A 19,236-nucleotide genomic window follows, 5' to 3' on the forward strand; every position below is an offset into this window, starting at 1 on the left:
TTTGTAATTTAAACCTAGAAAGTTGAGGTGAAGATCTCCATTTAAGCACAGGATGAAAATTGAGATTAGCACGGTTTACACTTTCTTTGTGTGAAAATTATGAGAACATTAAAAAACTTAATGTACTTTAAAAAATATAGACAATTCCTAATGCAAGAATAACAACAAAGATAGAAATACCAAGCACAGGCTGAGAATTGAGATTAGTACTGTATACACTTCCTTAGGGTGAAAATTATGAGAAGTGAGAACATAATAAAAACTTAACATACTTCAAAAGAAATAAACAGTTCCGTATGCAAGAATAACAACAATGATAGAAACACCAAAGTACAGAAAGGGATTTAGTGCAGACTAAAATTTCTCTGCAATTATAAAAAAATTCTAGATAAATAGTGTACAACATATCAAGAAATTGATACCATTAACGTATACATATCATGTATGAATTTGCTAGCGGAGGATCTGATCCATCAGAAATCCTGAGGAGGAGATATAACAGGTTTACAATGGAGTTTCGTTTGTATAGGGCATCAAGCCTCGACACACACTGGATACAGAAGCAACTCCTCGTCTCCCTTCCTCTGCCCAACAACCAAGGGTCATATTATAGGAGTCCAAACTATTCAAGTGGATAAATGTAAGTGATAATACTTTCATTTCCAAGCTAAGACTTATATCAGGAGATCTTGGACTGGTATCACTCCTCCCGGTCAATATAAGCAAACAACTTCCAAATCATTGCAAATAATGACTGGACTGGAAGACCAGGTACTACACTATGACAGGATTTATAATAACTCTGAATGTGACTCCAAAAACTCCATACTCATCTCATACTCAAAGCATCAAAGGCTGTGTTTGTTTGGAAATATTATGATCATTAAATAATATTCCAATCGCTATAATCCTTTAAATAATCAAATCTCATATATATTGCAAGGAATTATTTAAAGATTTCATGAAAGATTATTTAAAGGACTAATTCAAGAAAGGACAATTATACCCCTCTTTCAATTAAAAGAGTATATGTCAACTTAAATTTAAAAGGGTGTTTGTCTAAATTAAATTAACCTCTTATAATACTTGGTCTAAACTCTAAACCAAGCATTACATAATTTCTTCTCATAGTTCATTTTTTTATCCTTCGTAATTCCAGGATTATAATAATCCTTGACCAATTTTGGGAAGGAAATATGGGATAAAATATTTAAACGACTATAATCCTATTCCATATTTAATCCTATGAAATAGCCATGGCCAAAAAGGTGATAATAGAATACAATTAAAATTTGTACGTGTCCTAAAACTATTTCTTAACTTAACTCGAGTTCTGACTTTTAATCATTAATAATTCTGACATTTAATCATTTATAATTCTGTATGACTTAATAAGATAACAAATAATATTACCAATCGAAATAAATAGGACTATTGTTCTTGGTGCAAATTTAAGCATATAATTGATTGGCACAATCCATATCATATACTCCCTCAGTCCCTTCCAATTGTTTACATTTCTGAGGAAGTGTCCGGCACGCATTTTAAGGTGCATAAAAAGTATAGTTATGTAACTTATTTTTACAATTTTCTTTTTCCGAATAAAAGTTGAATATTTTAATTTTTATTCAGAAAAACAAAATTGTAAAAAAAAATTACAGAACTATACTTTATATGCACCTTAAAATGCGTGTCGGACACTCTCTAAAAAATGTAAACAATTGAAAGGGACGGAGGGAGTATAATCTAATACAAGATATGATAGACAGGTTAATAGGCATATTATAATACAAAAAAACCTTGGTGCTTAATAGTCGATAGTTGTACCTTAATTAGTCGTGGCAGTAGCATTAAAGAAATGATCGTAGAATGTACGATGTGAGATGGGGTCATGCGGCTCATGCCAGTGTGCTTACATTACAATAAACCTTGGGATAGGACTTTAGAAACATAACAAGGATTATTTTTAGCAAAGCAAGAAACATAGATGTCAGACTAAATTAAACGAAACAATTAATATAATGTTACAATATAGATTAAACACTCACGCCAGCCAATATTAGAACCCTAATTCTTGGATTACTTTCTCTCATAGATAATTCATAGATTTTCTTTTGTTTAAAAGCAAATTTAGTTGATAATTAAATCCGTGTGAAGGTTTCTAATAGAAAGGAAATACAAGAAAAATATGTAATGCAAATTTTTTCCACATGATTTTGAATTGGAATGCTGCATCTCTGATGATCTTGTTACTAGAAATAACAACACATTTGGTGAGATTTATTACAAAATAACAGAATTTACCTACTGCTGTGTATGGAATATGGATGGCAGTTAATGCACCAAAAAAACTAGGCTACATAGGTAAAGCATAAGCTTATCTAGTATACAATTCACTCCATAATTTTGTTCATATTATTTTTATATGTACATAATATTGCATGAGTTTGAAGTAAATATGACTATTGCTTCAATTTTAAAACTATGGTAAGAGTGGAGATACAAGATATCCCATACAAAATTGTTATTAAATTCTTAAATTTGAAGATATTTAACTGTTAGTATGGAGAGGACTACAAGGCTCTAACAAAACATTTTTCACATTAATATTGGTGTCTTTAAATCTTCATGCACATAGGTACTAAAAGGTTGCAGTTATGCAAGTAACCTATCAGTAGATATAGTTTTAAAAAATGACAATAACAATGATTGCACAAATAGCAAGTGCATGTAAATTTCCTACCTATATGCTCTGAATACAGCTAATGCTGCGGAACTGAAAAGCATAAGCATTCATGGTCCCAGCGTACTCTAATCTCCCTCCCAACATTAAGCATCTTCCCCCTAATGATTTGTCCCCATTTTCCAATAAGATTATAGTAACTCCCACGAAATTTCAACTTCATTTGATAAAGAGCACCAGTGTCATCATCTCGGACACTAATATCAACTTGATGTGCGTTTCTCAACTGTTCCCGTGCTTGCACTGTCCAGTAAAAGAGAATATGATCATCAACAGCTTTTCCAGGCAAAGTGAGAAATGGATGATTGGTGTCCACATCAGACAAAGTTAGTGCTTTCTTAATAGGCCACTGTTCCTGTCCTTGTAGTAGCACAACATTACGGTCATTCGGAACTGAAAAGTTTAAGCATCCGTTGCCCCAACGTATCTTTATCTCTTTTCCAACACCTAGACCCTTTTGCTGTAATATCTTTTCCCATTTCCCAAACAGGTTATAATAATTTCCACGCCACTTCAATGTCATCACATACATATCCCCTGTATCAACGTCCCGAGCATTCACATTAACCTGTTCCTCATTTCTTAGAAGTTCTCGTTGTTGATGATTCCAATAAACTAGAATATGATCTTCAACCGATCTTCGTGCCAAAGCCAGAAATGGATGATTTGTATCAACGCCAGACAATGTCAAAACCTTTTTAATAGGCCAATGTTCAAGAAGTAGTGGTGGTGCAACCACTTGCATGGGTGTCACCGCCTGAACCTGCTGTTCTGGAACTGAGAAGTGTAAACATCCATTAACCCAACATATTTTAATCTCTCTCCCAACCTCAAGATTCTTAGCTCGAACAATACTACCCCATTTTCCAATAAGATTAAAATAACTCCCACGCCATTTAAGCTTCATCACATGAACTTCACCGGTATCCTCATCTTTAGCATTAATGTTTACTTGCTCCTTATTCATCAACATATCTTGTTCTAGCTGCGTCAAATGCACAAGTATATGATTTTCAACGGGTTGTCGAGGCAGAGTAAGAAATGGATGAGTGACATCAACATCAGATAAAGTGAGGGCCTTCGTAATAGTCCACTCATCGAAACCTTGATTAGAAGAATTACGGTTTCTTGACCTCCTCATAACTAAATCTAGAAAGACTCTCGTAATACCTTACCAAAGAAGCCCAGCCCCTAACAACATACAGAAACACAATATTAGTCACACATAATCAACAAAAACAAAAAAAAACAACACACACACCCATGACTCGATAACTCAACTTTTCATACTAAACTATAAAGCAACCAAACAATAAACACACCCATGATAATCACAAGCTACAATAAACACACTCATCAAGACCTTAATTAGAACCATTACGGTTTCTAGAACACCTGAAATCTAACAAGACCCTCGAAATATCTTACCAAAGAAGCCCAGCCCTAACCACACACATAAACACAACATCAATCACGCAAAATAAAAGAAACAAACAAAAAACAACCTTGACAGCTCAACTAATTTACATTTCATACTAAACTACAAACAAACCAAACAATATACACGGGCGTGATGATCGAAGCAATATATTAAACATACAAAACCCTAATATTGAAAAATTGAAACACCCATAAACAAAGATCTCGAATCGTTTAAACAAAAATAATAATGAATAAAATAGAAAAGGAATGGAAATTACTTGAGTTGAAGGAAGAAACGTGGAAATGATGGGGCTTATATATTACATCGGAAAGAAGAAATACATGGATGTGTGTGTGCGCGCATATATTGAGAACGCAAAGAAGGTGTTTGTTGGAATGTTAAACAGATATAGGAGAAGATTAGGAAGCAAGTGTTGTTGTGTGAAGTGGGTCAATCAGTTTATACTTTATTGTGTTAAATTCTTAAATATACGTACACAATATTTTTAGCATAAAAGAATTTTTGTTTAATAAATAAAATAAAAAAATACGAATAAAATCAGAAATCTATATTCTATATAATCTTAAATGCTACTATTACCCATAAATTTACCCATCACCCATAACCCATAATCCATTTTATTTTTTTAACATAAAACTTTATATTAAACACATCTCCTTGGATTTTTCACATTTAAATCCATTATAATCCACTTATAAACTAACCTAATATACACTTAATCCATCTATACACTTCAACTACTCCCTCATTATATCAACTGATTACTACGTTCAAATTTTTTTGAATTAAAACCAGAGCCATTACTAACATGATAATCCATTATCAATTTAACTGATTGATCCTATTTACACGTGAAAATAATAATACATTCCTAATTTATCATCTCTCACAATCAATTTTCAAAACTCAAATTATCATGTGTCGTCTTCATCCCATCATCATATATGAATTCACAATTTTTTTCCTAATTAGTTTTCGTCTTTTCTCTTTCTTATTAGGCTACACTACAAGAAAAAGGTAAATAGACATCATATGTTAGACATCGGTCGAATGTACCACCGATGTCTAAACTGTTATAGACATCATCCCGCGAAAATGCGATGTCTATATTGTTAATAGACATCGCTTTATTTAGAATCGATGTTATATTTTGAAAAAAAAATTAACGCGGCAAAGCCCCCCTTTCTTTCCCCCCTTAACGAATTCACTCTCCCTCTCTTCAGACAAATTAATTAAAAAAATCTAAACTAAAAACTAAAAACTGCTCTCTCTCTCTCTCAAACTCTCTCTTCCTCGTCAATCTCTCTCAAACTCTCAGACCCTATCCCGTCACCGGTTCTTGTTAGATATATTTGATAATGTCATGGCTAATATGTTTTATGTTTAGCTTTCAGATCTTACGTGAACATGATAAATCAGTACTTAACTGTTGATCAGTACTTATACTGGAAGTCAGGACTTAAGGATATCAGTACTTATATTATCAGGAGATAATCATCAGAAGATAGATATCAGAACTTAAGTGCTGAAGGACGATCAGAAAAGGACAGTAGCTGATTAAAGGAAAGAAGATCGAGATAAACATAAGAAGAGATATGCATGAAGAAGAAATTCCGTGAAGAATGGAATACTTGGAAGAAAAGATATCTGATTGATATATTTTAGGAAGCAGAATTATATTCCATATCAATTAGCGATTATCTTGTAACTGTGTAGTATATAAACACAGACATAGGGTTTACACTATATGTGTTATCATTATTAGAAAAGATTATTCATTGTAACCCTAGCAGCTCTCGTGACATTTGTTCATCACTGAGAGGTAACAGTTCCATACTGTAACAGAGTTTATTATTTCAATAAAGTTTGTTTTCTGTTACTTAAGTTCTTAAAGTTCGATTTGAGTGTACTATACACTGTATTCACCCCCTCTACAGTGTGTGTGTGACCTAACAAGTGGTATCAGAGCCTATCTGTTAACATACATACAGTTAAAGATCCAAACACAATCATGTCGGACACAGAAACTCCAACTAAGCCTACCACAACTGAGGAACCACCAAAGACACAAATTCAGAGTCGGTATGAGACCATCAGAGTCCCCATACTGAGACCATCTGAATATCCCATATGGAAGGTAAGGATGACCATGTTCCTGGAAGCAACAGATCCAGAATACCTTGATAGAATCAAGGAAGGTCCTCACAAACCAACCAAACTCGCTGTTGTAGTTGCAGGTGAAGCAGCAAAAATCGTACCAAAGGAGAAGAGTGATTATACTGCTGAGGACATAGCATCAATTGCTAAGGACGCTAAGGTACGACACTTACTGCATAGTGCCATTGATAATGTAATGTCAAACAGGGTAATCAACTGCAAAACTGCTAAGGAGATATGGGATGCTCTGGAAACAAGGTGTCAGGGAACTGACACAATTAAGAAGAACAGGAAGACAATACTCACTCAAGAGTATGAACACTTTGACTCAAAGACTAATGAGTCATTGAATGATTTATATGATAGATTTGTCAAACTTTTGAATGATTTGTCATTGGTTGATAAAGAGTATGATCTTGAAGATTCAAACCTTAAGTTCCTGTTAGCTCTTCCTGAATGCTGGGATTTGAAGACAACGACAATAAGAGACAACTACAATCTTGATGAAACAACTCTTGACGAAATCTATGGAATGCTCAAGACTCATGAGCTGGAGATGGAACAAAGAAGCAAGAGGAAAGGAGGAAAGTCAAGGACAGTTGCTCTTAAGGCTGAAGAAGAATTCCCCAAAGCAGCTTCCTCAAAGAAAGACAAGGGTAAAGCTCTTTTCATAAAGTCTGATACTGAGTCATCAAGTTCTGAGAGTGATGATGACTCAGATTCTGAAAGCTTGCCTAAGATTGATGCTGATGAGGAGATGATGAAGCTGTGTGCTCTTATGGTGAAAGGAATCACAAAGATTACATACAGGAAGTTCAGGAAGGGAAAGAAGTTTTCCAGGAAAAGCATAAGTTCTGATAAGAAGAATTTCAGAAGATCTGAAGGCAGAGGAGGAAAGTCTGACAGAGGAGATTACACCAATGTTAAATGCTATAACTGTGGTGAGAAAGGCCACATATCTTCTGACTGCAAGAAGGTAAAGGGTGACAGAGGCAAGGCTCTTGTCACAAAGCAGAAAAGCTGGACAGACACCTCAGACTCTGAAAGTGAGAAGAACTATGCATTGATGGCAAATGCTGATAAAGAAAGTGCTGAGAGCAGTTCTGAAGCTGCTGAAACAAAGGTACCTCAGACTACTTATGCTTTTCATACTGATGATATTAATGAGTTGAGAAGATATCTTAAAACCATGTTTGTTAGCTATAGAGACCAAACTTTAACATGTGAAAGATTAACTTCTGAAAATCTTGCATTTAAGAAAAGAAATGATTTCTTAGAAAAAGAGTTAGTCATGTTCCATCAAACTCAGAAGGATAGAGATGATGCTTTTTATGTTAGGAATGAAGTGCTAAAATTAAATGAATCTCTAAAAACTGAGTTAGAAAAGGAAAGAGAGATTATCAGGACTTGGACTAACTCTGGCAAAACAACTCAAAATTTGCTAAGTAGTGGAAACTGGAAAGAGGGCTTAGGTTATGGAGAAGATAAGAATGATAAAGGAAATGAAGAAATTAAGCCTGTTGTTAAGCAAAAGCCAAAGTTTAAATCTGTTAAGTTTGTAACTGTAAAGTCTGAAAATGAGAAATCAGAAGTTAAAGAGGAATTAACTTCTGACAAACTAAAATAGGAAAAGACAGCTGAAGTGAACATAGGCTTAATGACAAAGAAGCAGTTTAAGCATAAGCTGAAAGATGTCAAGAATGCAAACAAGGTAAAATCACCTAGGAAAAATAGGAATGGAAAGGAAGGTGTGAATAAAAGCAATGATTATAAACCTGTTCCTGATGCTCCTAGGAAAACATGTCATAACTGTGGAAGTTCTAACCATCTGGCTTCTTTTTGCAGGAAGAATAAGAATATTAACTCCTTACCTTCAAAATCAGGAGTTAAGAGTCAGTCTGTTAGATACAAACCACAAAATCCTTGTTTTCATTGTGGTAGTTTATGGCATTCCATTTATACTTGTAAGGAATATCATAGTTTGTACTATGATTATTATCAAATAAAACCTTCTTTGAAGAAAGTTTCCCTTGTTCCTTCTAGTGTAAATTCTGATTCAAAGTCTGATAGTGTAAGTTCTGATAAGAAAAATGTTAACATAAACTCTGATGCTAAATCCGCTGCAAATGTTAACAAACTTAATAAGGCCAAAGGATCCAAGCAAGTCTGGGTCCTTAAAACTAATAATTAGTGGTCTTTGTGATTGCAGGGCAACAGGAAAAATATTCTAGTTCTGGACAGTGGATGTTCAGGACATATGACTGGAAATAAGGCCCTGCTATCAGACTTTGTGGAGAAAGCTGGCCCAAGTGTTTCTTATGGAGATGGCAACATTGGAAAAACATTGGGATATGGCAATATCAATCTTGGAAATGTCATAATTAAACAAGTAGCTCTGGTCTCAGGACTTAAACACAACCTACTGAGTATAAGTCAAATCTGTGACAGAGGTTATCATGTTGACTTCTTTGAAGAACACTGTGAAATTGTGAGTAAATCTAAAGGCAAAGTTGTTCTGAAAGGATACAGACGTGGTAACATTTATGAAGCTAAGCTTTCAACAAGTACTGATGGCTCTGCAATCTGTCTGTTAAGTAGAGCATCAATTGAAGAAAGCTGGAATTGGCATAAGAAACTCTCTCATTTAAATTTCAACAATATAAATGAACTGGTCAAGAAAGATCTTGTGAGAGGATTGCCAAACACAGTATTTGCTCCTGATGGTCTTTGTGATTCATGTCAGAAAGCCAAACAAAGAAAATCTTCATTCAAGAGCAAGACTGAATCATCAATTCTTGAGCCTTATCATCTTATACATATTGATCTATTTGGTCCAGAAAATGTCATGTCTATTGCAAAGAAGAAGTATGCGTTGGTCATAGTGGATGAGTTCACCAGATACACATAGGTGTATTTCTTGCACACAAAAAGTGAAACTGCATCTATCTTGATTGATCATGTCAAACAGCTGGATAAAATGGTCAAAGATTCTGTGAAAATTTTAAGGAGTGATAATGGCACTGAGTTCAAGAATTTGATAATGGAAGAGTTCTGCAAAAGCCATGGAATAAAGCAGGAATTTTCTGCTCCTGGAACTCCACAACAAAATGGAGTTGTTGAAAGGAAGAATAGAACTCTCATTGAAGCTGCACGTATAATGCTTGAAGAAGCAAAGCTTCCAACCTATTTCTGGGCTGAAGCTGTGCAGACTGCTTGTTTTACTCAAAATGCAACACTCATTAACAAGCATGGAAAAACACCATATGAGATGGTGAAGAAAAAGAAGCCAAATCTGAAATATTTTCATGTATTTGGATGCAAGTGTTTTGTTCTCAAGACTCATCCTGAACAGCTATCAAAGTTTGATCTAAAAGCTGATGAAGGAATCTTTGTTGGATATCCACTTTTCTCAAAAGCCTTTAGAGTCTATAATTTGAGAACAAAAGTGGTCATAGAATCTATCAATGTCTCTTTTGATGACAAGAAAATCACTGGTCTTAAAGATTTCATTGACCATGATCAGCTGAGATTTGAAAATGAAGACTCATATTCTGATACTGAAAATCCTGACAGTCTAAGTCCTGATACTGCAAACTCTGATGGATTAAACTCTGATGTTATTGAAACTGTGGTGACTACGTTAAAGGAAGATGCACCTATGTAGGGGGAGCATACTCAAGATCCCACCACATCTCAAGAAACATCAGAACATGCATCTGGCTCTTCAAGTTATGATTCGTCAAGTTCTGATAAGCCAAGTTCTGATAGTGCTGAAAATCTAAATACTGAAGAATCCAACTCAGAGAGCATAGTTTCAGGGGGAGCATCAGAAAATGAAAATGAAGATAGCATGGATCATGGGGGAGCATCCAGTTCTAGAGAAAACCTTCCATCTGTAAGGAAGTGGACAAAATCACATACACCTGATTTGATAATTGGAAATCTTGATGCAGGTGTCAGAACTAGAACAGGTACTTCAAATGAGTGTCTTTACAATTCTTTTCTCTCTCAGACTGAGCCAAAGAAAGTGGAAGAAGCTCTTCAAGATGCTGATTGGGTGCAAGCAATGCAGGAAGAGTTGAATGAATTTGAAAGAAACAAAGTCTGGACCCTAGTACCAAGACCAAAGAATAGATCTGTTGTTGGTACAAAGTGGGTATTCAGAAACAAAACTGACAGTGATGGCATAATTACAAGGAACAAGGCAAGGTTGGTTGCAAAAGGATATTCTCAACAGGAGGGAATTGATTATGATGAAACATTTGCACCAGTTGCTAGGTTAGAAGCCATAAGGATATTTTTGGCTTATGCTGCTCACAAACAGTTTACTGTCTTTCAAATGGATGTGAAAAGTGCTTTTCTCAATGGAGAATTGGAGGAAGAGGTATATGTTGAACAACCTCCAGGTTTTGTAGATACCAAACATCCAGATTATGTCTACAGACTTGACAAAGCACTTTATGGACTTAAGCAAGCTCCTAGAGCATGGTATGAGACTTTAGCTCAGTTTCTTCTGGAAAGTGGATTCAACAGAGGGACAATAGACAAAACACTGTTCTACCTCAACCATGGAAAGGACTTACTTCTGGTCCAGATTTATGTTGATGATATCATTTTTGGATCTACAAATGACAAACTTTGCAAGAAGTTTGCCAAACTAATGCAGTCAAGATATCAGATGAGTATGATGGGGGAACTTAGCTATTTTCTGGGCCTTCAAGTCAAGCAGAATGAGGAAGGCACTTTTATTTGTCAAACCAAGTACACCAGAAACTTGCTAAAGAAATTTGGAATGCAAGATTGTTCAAGTGCATCCACTCCAATGGCCACTGCAACAAAACTGGATAAGAATACCGGTAAATCAGTAGATATTACTGACTACAGAGGTATGATTGGCTCTCTACTCTATCTAACTGCTAGTAGACCTGATATCATGTATGCTACCTGTCTTTGTGCAAGATTTCAATCAGATCCAAGAGAACCTCACTTAACAGCTGTAAAAAGAATCTTTAAGTATTTTAAAGGAACAGCTGCTCTGGGATTATGGTATCCTAGAGAATCAGATTTTAAACTAATAGGTTACTCAGATGCAGATTTTGCAGGTTGCAAAATTGACAGGAAAAGCACAAGTGGAAGCTGCCAATTTCTTGGAGACAGATTGGTTTCTTGGTACAGCAAGAAACAAAAGTCAATTTCCACATCAACTGCAGAAGCAGAGTATATTGCTGCAGGAAGCTGTTGTGCACAGATTCTTTGGATGAAGAATCAGTTACTGGATTATGGGTTAACATATTTCAAAATCCCTATTTACTGTGATAATCAAAGTGCTATTGCTATGACAGGTAATCCAGTTCAACACTCAATGACAAAGCACATCAGCATCAGGTACCACTTCATCAAGGAACATGTGGATGAAGGTACAGTGGAATTGCATTTTGTTCCCACAGATCAACAATTGGCAGATATCTTCACAAAACCATTATGTAAAGCTACTTTTACAAGATTGGTAAATGAACTTGGAATAGTTTCAGGTTCTTTCTCTAAATCTGCTTAGACTTGTTCTATGTTATCAGACTTTATGCTCAGTATTTACAGAATTAATCTCATTGTATATTTTGTGCTTAATTGATAAATGTCTTTAAGTACTGACTGTTGTCTGATATATGTTTCTAAACTCTGATAAGTGATATGTTTGTTCTAGTACCTATTCAATCCTATGAGGATAACTGTGCTAGATAACTGACCTAGTAGTCTTCAATAAACATATCCATGTAAGAAGTAATTATTTCGGTGGAAATCTTATGACACTAGCAAATTCTGATAATTGAGCTTAGTTAAGTTTACTTTGCATATCTTATTACTAAGTCACAAATTAGAATAATGCTACTCATCTGTTAAGTTCTGATACTAGTAAAACTGCTGAATGTACTAAGTGCTGATAAACCTCACTTATCAAAAGAAAAAGCAAAAAGATCAAAGAATAACATCAGGTACTCCTTTGAGATCTAGAGTAAAAATGTGGAAGGGACGACCCAAGTGCATTGCTGGTATTAAGTAAATATGCATTAGAAAAGCAAAATATTTTCTTGGTGACTTTTCACACTCTATGATTACTGGAGAAATACTCTGAAAATAGCATAAATTCTGATAAACAGTCGTGACTCACTTACACTGAGAAGCCACTGTAAAATAGAATTGCAAAAGATGCATAAAATTAGCACAAAATAGTTGAGATGGACTCAAGCATGAACTCATTCATCAGTAGGTTTCAGGACAATGACAGATCTTTAGCAAAATTTTAGTTATGCCTTATTTCTAAGATGTACTGAAGTGAATCAGACTTTACTCTTTGTCTGTTTTTAGCTTAATGCACACACTAATCACTCCATCTGAATGATGAAAATTTCTGTGGTGGTCTATGTTATTTTAGATAAACAGTTATAGTGTCATTATTGCACAAATTCTGAGGATAAGTTCTAAGTTACACGTTCTGATGATTAAGTAATGACGTCCATAACTCAGAACTTGTATGAGTATTTACTAAGAAGGGCATTCCTTATTCGAGTTAAGAAATTATGTTCTGATGACTGTTAAGTTCTGGTATAGGTCTAAGTTCTGATTTCTCAGTCTAATCCTTTACTTGGCTTATCTGTGAATAAAATTTGATAACAGTCTCAATTCAAACTAGAATATGTTGAAGTGGAAGATTAATAGTCACTATGATTAGGATTAATGGTATTTGTCCTTGAACAGTCCACTGTTTCTTGTGTCTTGTGTGGTCTAGACCATGATTCCTCTTTCCAATGACTATTATTCTTTTTCAAAGTCTAGGGAGGCGAGGTAGAATTAATTCTACCTGTCAGCATTAATTATCTTTGCGTCTCTTGGCATTCTCTTGCCTATATAAGCAACCACTTCACATCAGTCTTTCCATCACATTCTTCTCACACACTTATCCTCCTTCTTCTGTCAAAAACACAATGGTTCGATACAACATGTTTTTAAACAACCAAACCTTCACTATGGAGCTAAGTTGTGCCGAGTGGCAGCAGGAGTGGCATGTAACAGCCATTCCTGAGGAGATCTGGGATTCTGTCCCACAGGAGGTGCTGACTCACCTTCTATTCTTCTATATGGATTACCATCGCCATCTGGAGCGATTTGAGGAGGAAAGGCGGGAAGCTATCCGTCAGCAAGAGCGAATCATACGACTCGCCATCTTGTTCGTCGAAGATAGGAAGAGGAAGATGACTTAATCTTGCCTTCTTCCTGTTCTTCTTCATCCTCAGCTTTGTCAGGCTTCTTAGCTAGGACTAAAGCTGTTGATGTTAGGATTAGGAGCTTAGGGAAAATCTTGTATAAGTACTGATGTAATTTCCATTTCATAAATGTATTGTCTTGATATATTAATGAAAGTTGTTTTTACTTCAAGATTTTGTCTCTGAGTTATTTCATCTTGTGTTGATAAATCCTGATTGATGTTCTGATGACCATATATATTGTGTTTCTTATTAAGTTCTGATTCATTTTCAGCACTTACTCCTTTAATTTATCTTGGTCATTTTCATGTGATGTATTTTCAGAATATCAATGATGCAGTGAAAAATAATTCAATCAGTACTAATGGTTTAAATTTTGAATTAAAACTGTTTCTCTTGATTAATGGAACGGTTTTTCCTTGAAACAAGGCAACTGGCTAAGTAATGATTCCTATTTTCTCGAGCCCAGTAACTGACCGTTATTACTGCATGTCTGACAGGTGTCCAACGGTAACATTTTTTTTCAGAGTATAAGTACAACAGAGAGAAGATTTCTTTAATCTTTTATTTTCTTTATACTTTATCTCTCTCCTTACTTTTACTCTCTTTCTCCTTCTTTCTCACGTTGGTTTTTCATACAAACATTATCTCAAACACCTAACAGGCATACTTGAATCTCAATATTTCTCACATGGCACCAAAGGATTTAATCATTGATGGAGCAAAGTTTGTTCCAAACAACTATGCTGCAATTCTTGATCATGCTGAAGCTCCATCTGAATTGCACTTTGTGCAAGATCTTCTTGCACATAGTGAGGTTGGGTATGCCTTAACTCAGCCTGAATTATTTTCAAGTCAACAAGTTCTGAGGTTCTGGAGGACTGGAGTTTTTGATGATGGTGGTAACCATGGAACTCCCAGTATTATCTTCCAAGTGGGTGATTCATCCTTTGTAGTCACTCCTGGTACAGTACGCAGGGCTTTACATCTTCCAGAAGATTGTACTTTCTCAATTCCAGAGGACTCAGCCCTTCAGGAGTTAATGGCTGAATTGGGATATGAAAAGAGTCTGACAAAACTTGGACAGTTGAAACGGGCTAATATCAGAAGAGAATGGAGTTTCTTCTTTGATTGCATTACCAAAGCTTTTGGGAACAAATGTTCAAATTTTGATGCTATCCCAATTCTGAGTCAGCACATAGGGTATGCTATTATTCGTCAAACTCATTTTGATTTTGCAACTGGAATAATTGGTTTTATTGGGGATAGGATGACAGAGGATAGAGATGTTGTTTACTTTGCTAGATTCTGTCAACTTATTTACACTTACTGTACTGATGAACCTCATTTAGTCAGCACTCAAACCCCACCTTTTAAGGTTGCAAAACGATACTTTAATGACCTGGTAAATGCTGATACTAAGAAGAAAGTGGTTAGACCATTACAGATTCCTAAGTCTGTAAAACAGATTCTGGTAAATGCTGATCCTGATACTTATAGATCTGTTTACTCTGATGTCCAATCACCTCCAACCACCCAAAATCCATCAACCTCAGTACCTACCTCTCATTCTACTCAACCTACCCTCAGAACTTATCTCAAATCCTATCTCTCCACTTCACAGACTGCTGAACCTTCTTCTTCAGCACCTACTGTGAAGCCTACATCCTCTAAGCCAAAGAGAACAAAGACTGTTCCTCAAACACCTCAAAAGAGGAGGAGAATTACTTTGAGAGATGAATCAGATTTTGAGGATCAGATTCCTTCTTCAGAACCTGTGGTAGATGAAGCTGAAAAAGCAACTTCTCAGAAGGATTCTGAAATTGGGGGTTCTAGGCTTCTCAAGAGGCTTAGACGTATGATAGTTCCTGAAACTCCCAAGGAATCCAAATCAACAAGGAAGTACAAGAAACAGTTGGCACAAAGGCCAGTTTCAGATGATGAGGAGGAAGCAGCTAAGGAAGGAGATCAGAAATCTCTGATCTCACAAGACAAGGAATTTGCTCCAGTCACTTCTTCTCCATCAACTCCATCTCAGGAAACTGTATCTGACAAGGCTAACTCACCATCTGTGTCTCTTGTTGATCCAGGCACAAGTGCTGAAATTGATATTCAGAACCTGGTTGTGCCTGAAATACTTTTCTTAGAAGCTCCAACAGCAACTAATCCTTCCACAACACCTGTTACTGATGCTGTTCAAACTCCAGAGTTATCAACAACACCTTCTCTGCATCAAGATGTTGATGATCAGAATTTAGGTGAGCATCAGGATATGGCTGTTGATCAGAACTTAGAACAAGATCAGCAATTAGAGGATGCTGAAGCCTCCATTGCTACTCACACTGTTGTCTTATCAGAAGATACTGATTCTTTAAGTTCTGATGCTGCAAATGTTGGAGATACTGGTGAAGCTGCTACAACTGTAGATGCTGATGAAGCAGGTCCTTCAGGACATACTCCTCCACCGACTCTTCCTAAGTCTGAACTGGTAAAGGAGTTTGTTATCAGGGATGCACCAGTGCCTTGGAGTGAAACTCCTGCAGGTCAGGAGTGGACTAAGGAATGGAACTCAGTTTCATGTGTTCCAAATGCTTTACATCTTGCTGAGCACTTGACTAAAGCTGATGAAATGTTAAATTCTGATGATTTTAAAACCCAGCTTAGAGTCACTGCATTGAGTACTAAACATCTACAAGGTCTTCATTCCAATACTCATGCAGAGCTACACAAGATTCAGGAGAACTTTATCAAACAGGAACAAGTTTGGAAAATTGATAAGAAAAAGTTCTTTCAACCTACCATTGACAGGATTGCTTAAGCTTTCAACAAGTACTGATGACTCTGCAATCTGTCTGTTAAGTAGAGCATCAATTGAAGAAAGCTGGAATTGGCATAAGAAACTCTCTCATTTAAATTTCAATAATATAAATGAACTGGTCAAGAAAGATCTTGTGAGAGGATTGCCAAACACAGTATTTGCTCCTGATGGTCTTTGTGATTCATGTCAGAAAGCCAAACAAAGAAAATCTTCATTCAAGAGCAAGACTGAATCATCAATTCTTGAGCCTTATCATCTTATACATGTTGATCTATTTGGTCCAGCAAATGTCATGTCTATTGCAAAGAAGAAGTATGCGTTGGTCATAGTGGATGAGTTCACCAGATACACATGGGTGTATTTCTTGCACATAAATAGTGAAACTGCATCTATCCTGATTGATCATGTCAAACAGCTGGATAAAATGGTCAAAGATTCTGTGAAAATCTTAAGAAGTGATAATGGCACTGAGTTCAAGAATTTGATAATGGAAGAGTTCTGCAAAAGCCATGGAATAAAGCAGGAATTTTCTGCTCCTGGAACTCCACAGCAAAATGGAGTTGTTGAAAGGAAGAATAGAACTCTCATTGAAGCTGCACGTACAATGCTTGAAGAAGCAAAGCTTCCAACCTATTTCTGGGCTGAAGCTGTGCAGACTGCTTGTTTTACTCAAAATGCAACACTCATTAACAAGCATGGAAAAATACCATATGAGATGGTGAAGAAAAAGAAGCCAAATCTGAAATATTTTCATGTATTTGGATGCAAGTGTTTTGTTCTCAAGACTCATCCTGAACACCTATCAAAGTTTGATCTAAAAGCTGATGAAGGAATCTTTGTTGGATATCCACTTTCCACAAAAGCCTTCAGAGTCTATAATTTGAGAACAAAAGTGGTCATGGAATCCATCAATGTCTCTTTTGATGACAAGAAGATCACTGGTCTTAAAGATTTCATTGACCATGATCAGCTGAGATTTGAAAATGAAGGCTCATATTCTGATACTGAAAATCCTGACAGTCTAAGTCCTGATACTGCAAACTCTGATGGATTAAACTCTGATGTTATTGAAACTGTGGTGACTACGTTAAAGGAAGATGAACCTATGCAGGGGGAGCATACTCAAGATCCTACCACATCTCAAGAAACATCCGAACATGCATCTGGCTCTTCAAGTTCTGATTCGTCAAGTTCTGATAAACCAAGTTCTGATAGTGCTGAAAATCTAAATAATGAAGAATCCAACTCAGAGAGCATAGTTTCAGGGGGAGCATCAGAAAATGAAAATGAAGATAGCATGGATCATGGGGGAGCATCCAGTTCTAGAGAAAACCTTCCATCTGCAAGGAAGTGGACAAAATCACATACACCTGATTTGATAATTGGAAATCCTGATGCAGGTGTCAGAACTAGAACAGGTACTTCAAATGAGTGTCTTTACAATTCTTTTCTCTCTCAGACTGAGCCAAAGAAAGTGGAAGAAGCTCTTCAAGATGCTGATTGGGTGCAAGCAATGCAGGAAGAGTTGAATGAATTTGAAAGAAACAAAGTCTGGACCCTAGTGCCAAGACCAAAGAATAGATCTGTTGTTGGTACAAAGTGGGTATTCAGAAACAAAACTGACAGTGATGGCATAATTACAAGGAATCCAAATCAACAAGGAAGTACAAGAAACAGAGGGCACAAAGGCCAGTTTTAGATGATGAGGAGGAAGCAGCTAAGGAAGGGGATCAGGAATCTCTGATCTCACAAGACAAGGAATTTGCTCCAGTCACTTCTTCTCCATCAACTCCATCTCAGGAAGCTGTATCTGACAAGGCTAACTCACCATCTGTGTCTCTTGTTGATCCAGGCACAAGTGCTGATAATGATATTCAGAACCTGGTTGTGCCTGAAATACTTTTCTTAGAAGCTCCAACAGCAACTAATCCTTCCACAACACCTGTTACTGATGCTGTTCAAACTCCAGGGTTATCAACAACACCTTCTCTGCATCAAGATGCTGATGATCAGAATTTAGGTGAGCATCAGGATATGGCTGTTGATCAGAACTTAGAACAAGATCAGCAATTAGAGGATGCTGAAGCCTCCATTGCTACTCACACTGTTGTTTTATCAGAAGATACTGATTCTTTAAGTTCTGATGCTGCAAATGTTGGAGATACTGGTGAAGCTGCTACAACTGTAGATGCTGATGAAGCAGGTCCTTCAGGACATACTCCTCCACTGACTCTTCCTAAGTCTGAACTGGTAAAGGAGTTTGTTATCAGGGATGCACCAGTGCCTTGGAGTGAAACTCCTGCAGGTCAGGAGTGGACTAAGGAATGGAACTCAGTTTCATGTGTTCCAAATGCTTTACATCTTGCTGAGCACTTGACTAAAGCTGATGAAATGTTAAATTCTGATGATTTTAAAACCCAGCTTAGAGTCACTGCATTGAGTACTAAACATCTACAAGGTCTTCATTCCAATACTCATGCAGAGCTACACAAGATTCAGGAGAACTTTATCAAACAGGAACAAGTTTGGAAAATTGATAAGAAAAAGTTCTTTCAACCTACCATTGACAGGATTGCTTATATTGAGAAAACTCAAGAGAAACAACAAGCTCAGATTGATCAAATTCTGATAAATCAAGCTTCTCAGCAATCGCAACTTACTGAAATCCAGACCTCAGTGGAACTACTTATCTCTCTTTTATTACCTGCTGATGCCAAAAAGGGGGAGAAGGTAATTAAGTCCAAATGCAACACCAACAAGACACTGCAAGGAAAGGATGATGGAAAAGATGACCAAGGAAACTCTGGAATGGGTA

General features: G+C 36.3%; 1 protein-coding gene across 2 annotated transcripts; it reads right to left on the reverse strand.

Moving 5' to 3' along the window:
* Nucleotides 1–359: 359 nt before the first annotated feature.
* Nucleotides 360–4,616, reverse strand: LOC141666210 (uncharacterized). 2 transcript variants are annotated; one of them, XM_074472210.1, is made up of 3 exons: nucleotides 4,444–4,616; nucleotides 2,744–3,934; nucleotides 360–584 (listed from the first exon to the last, which is right to left on the reverse strand). In XM_074472210.1, the coding sequence occupies exon 2, from the start codon at nucleotides 3,882–3,884 to the stop codon at nucleotides 2,763–2,765; it is 1,122 nt and encodes a 373-aa protein (XP_074328311.1). In that variant the 5' UTR covers nucleotides 3,885–3,934; nucleotides 4,444–4,616; the 3' UTR covers nucleotides 360–584; nucleotides 2,744–2,762. The 2 variants fall into 2 exon arrangements, with proteins under 2 accessions (XP_074328311.1, XP_074328307.1); XM_074472206.1 differs by lacking the exon at nucleotides 360–584 and having other exon boundaries at nucleotides 2,583–3,934.
* Between the last annotated feature and the right edge of the window lie 14,620 nt (nucleotides 4,617–19,236).

Source organism: Apium graveolens, chromosome 1 (assembly GCF_009905375.1).
Source record: "Apium graveolens cultivar Ventura chromosome 1, ASM990537v1, whole genome shotgun sequence".
Classification (NCBI taxonomy): Eukaryota; Viridiplantae; Streptophyta; class Magnoliopsida; order Apiales; family Apiaceae; genus Apium; species Apium graveolens.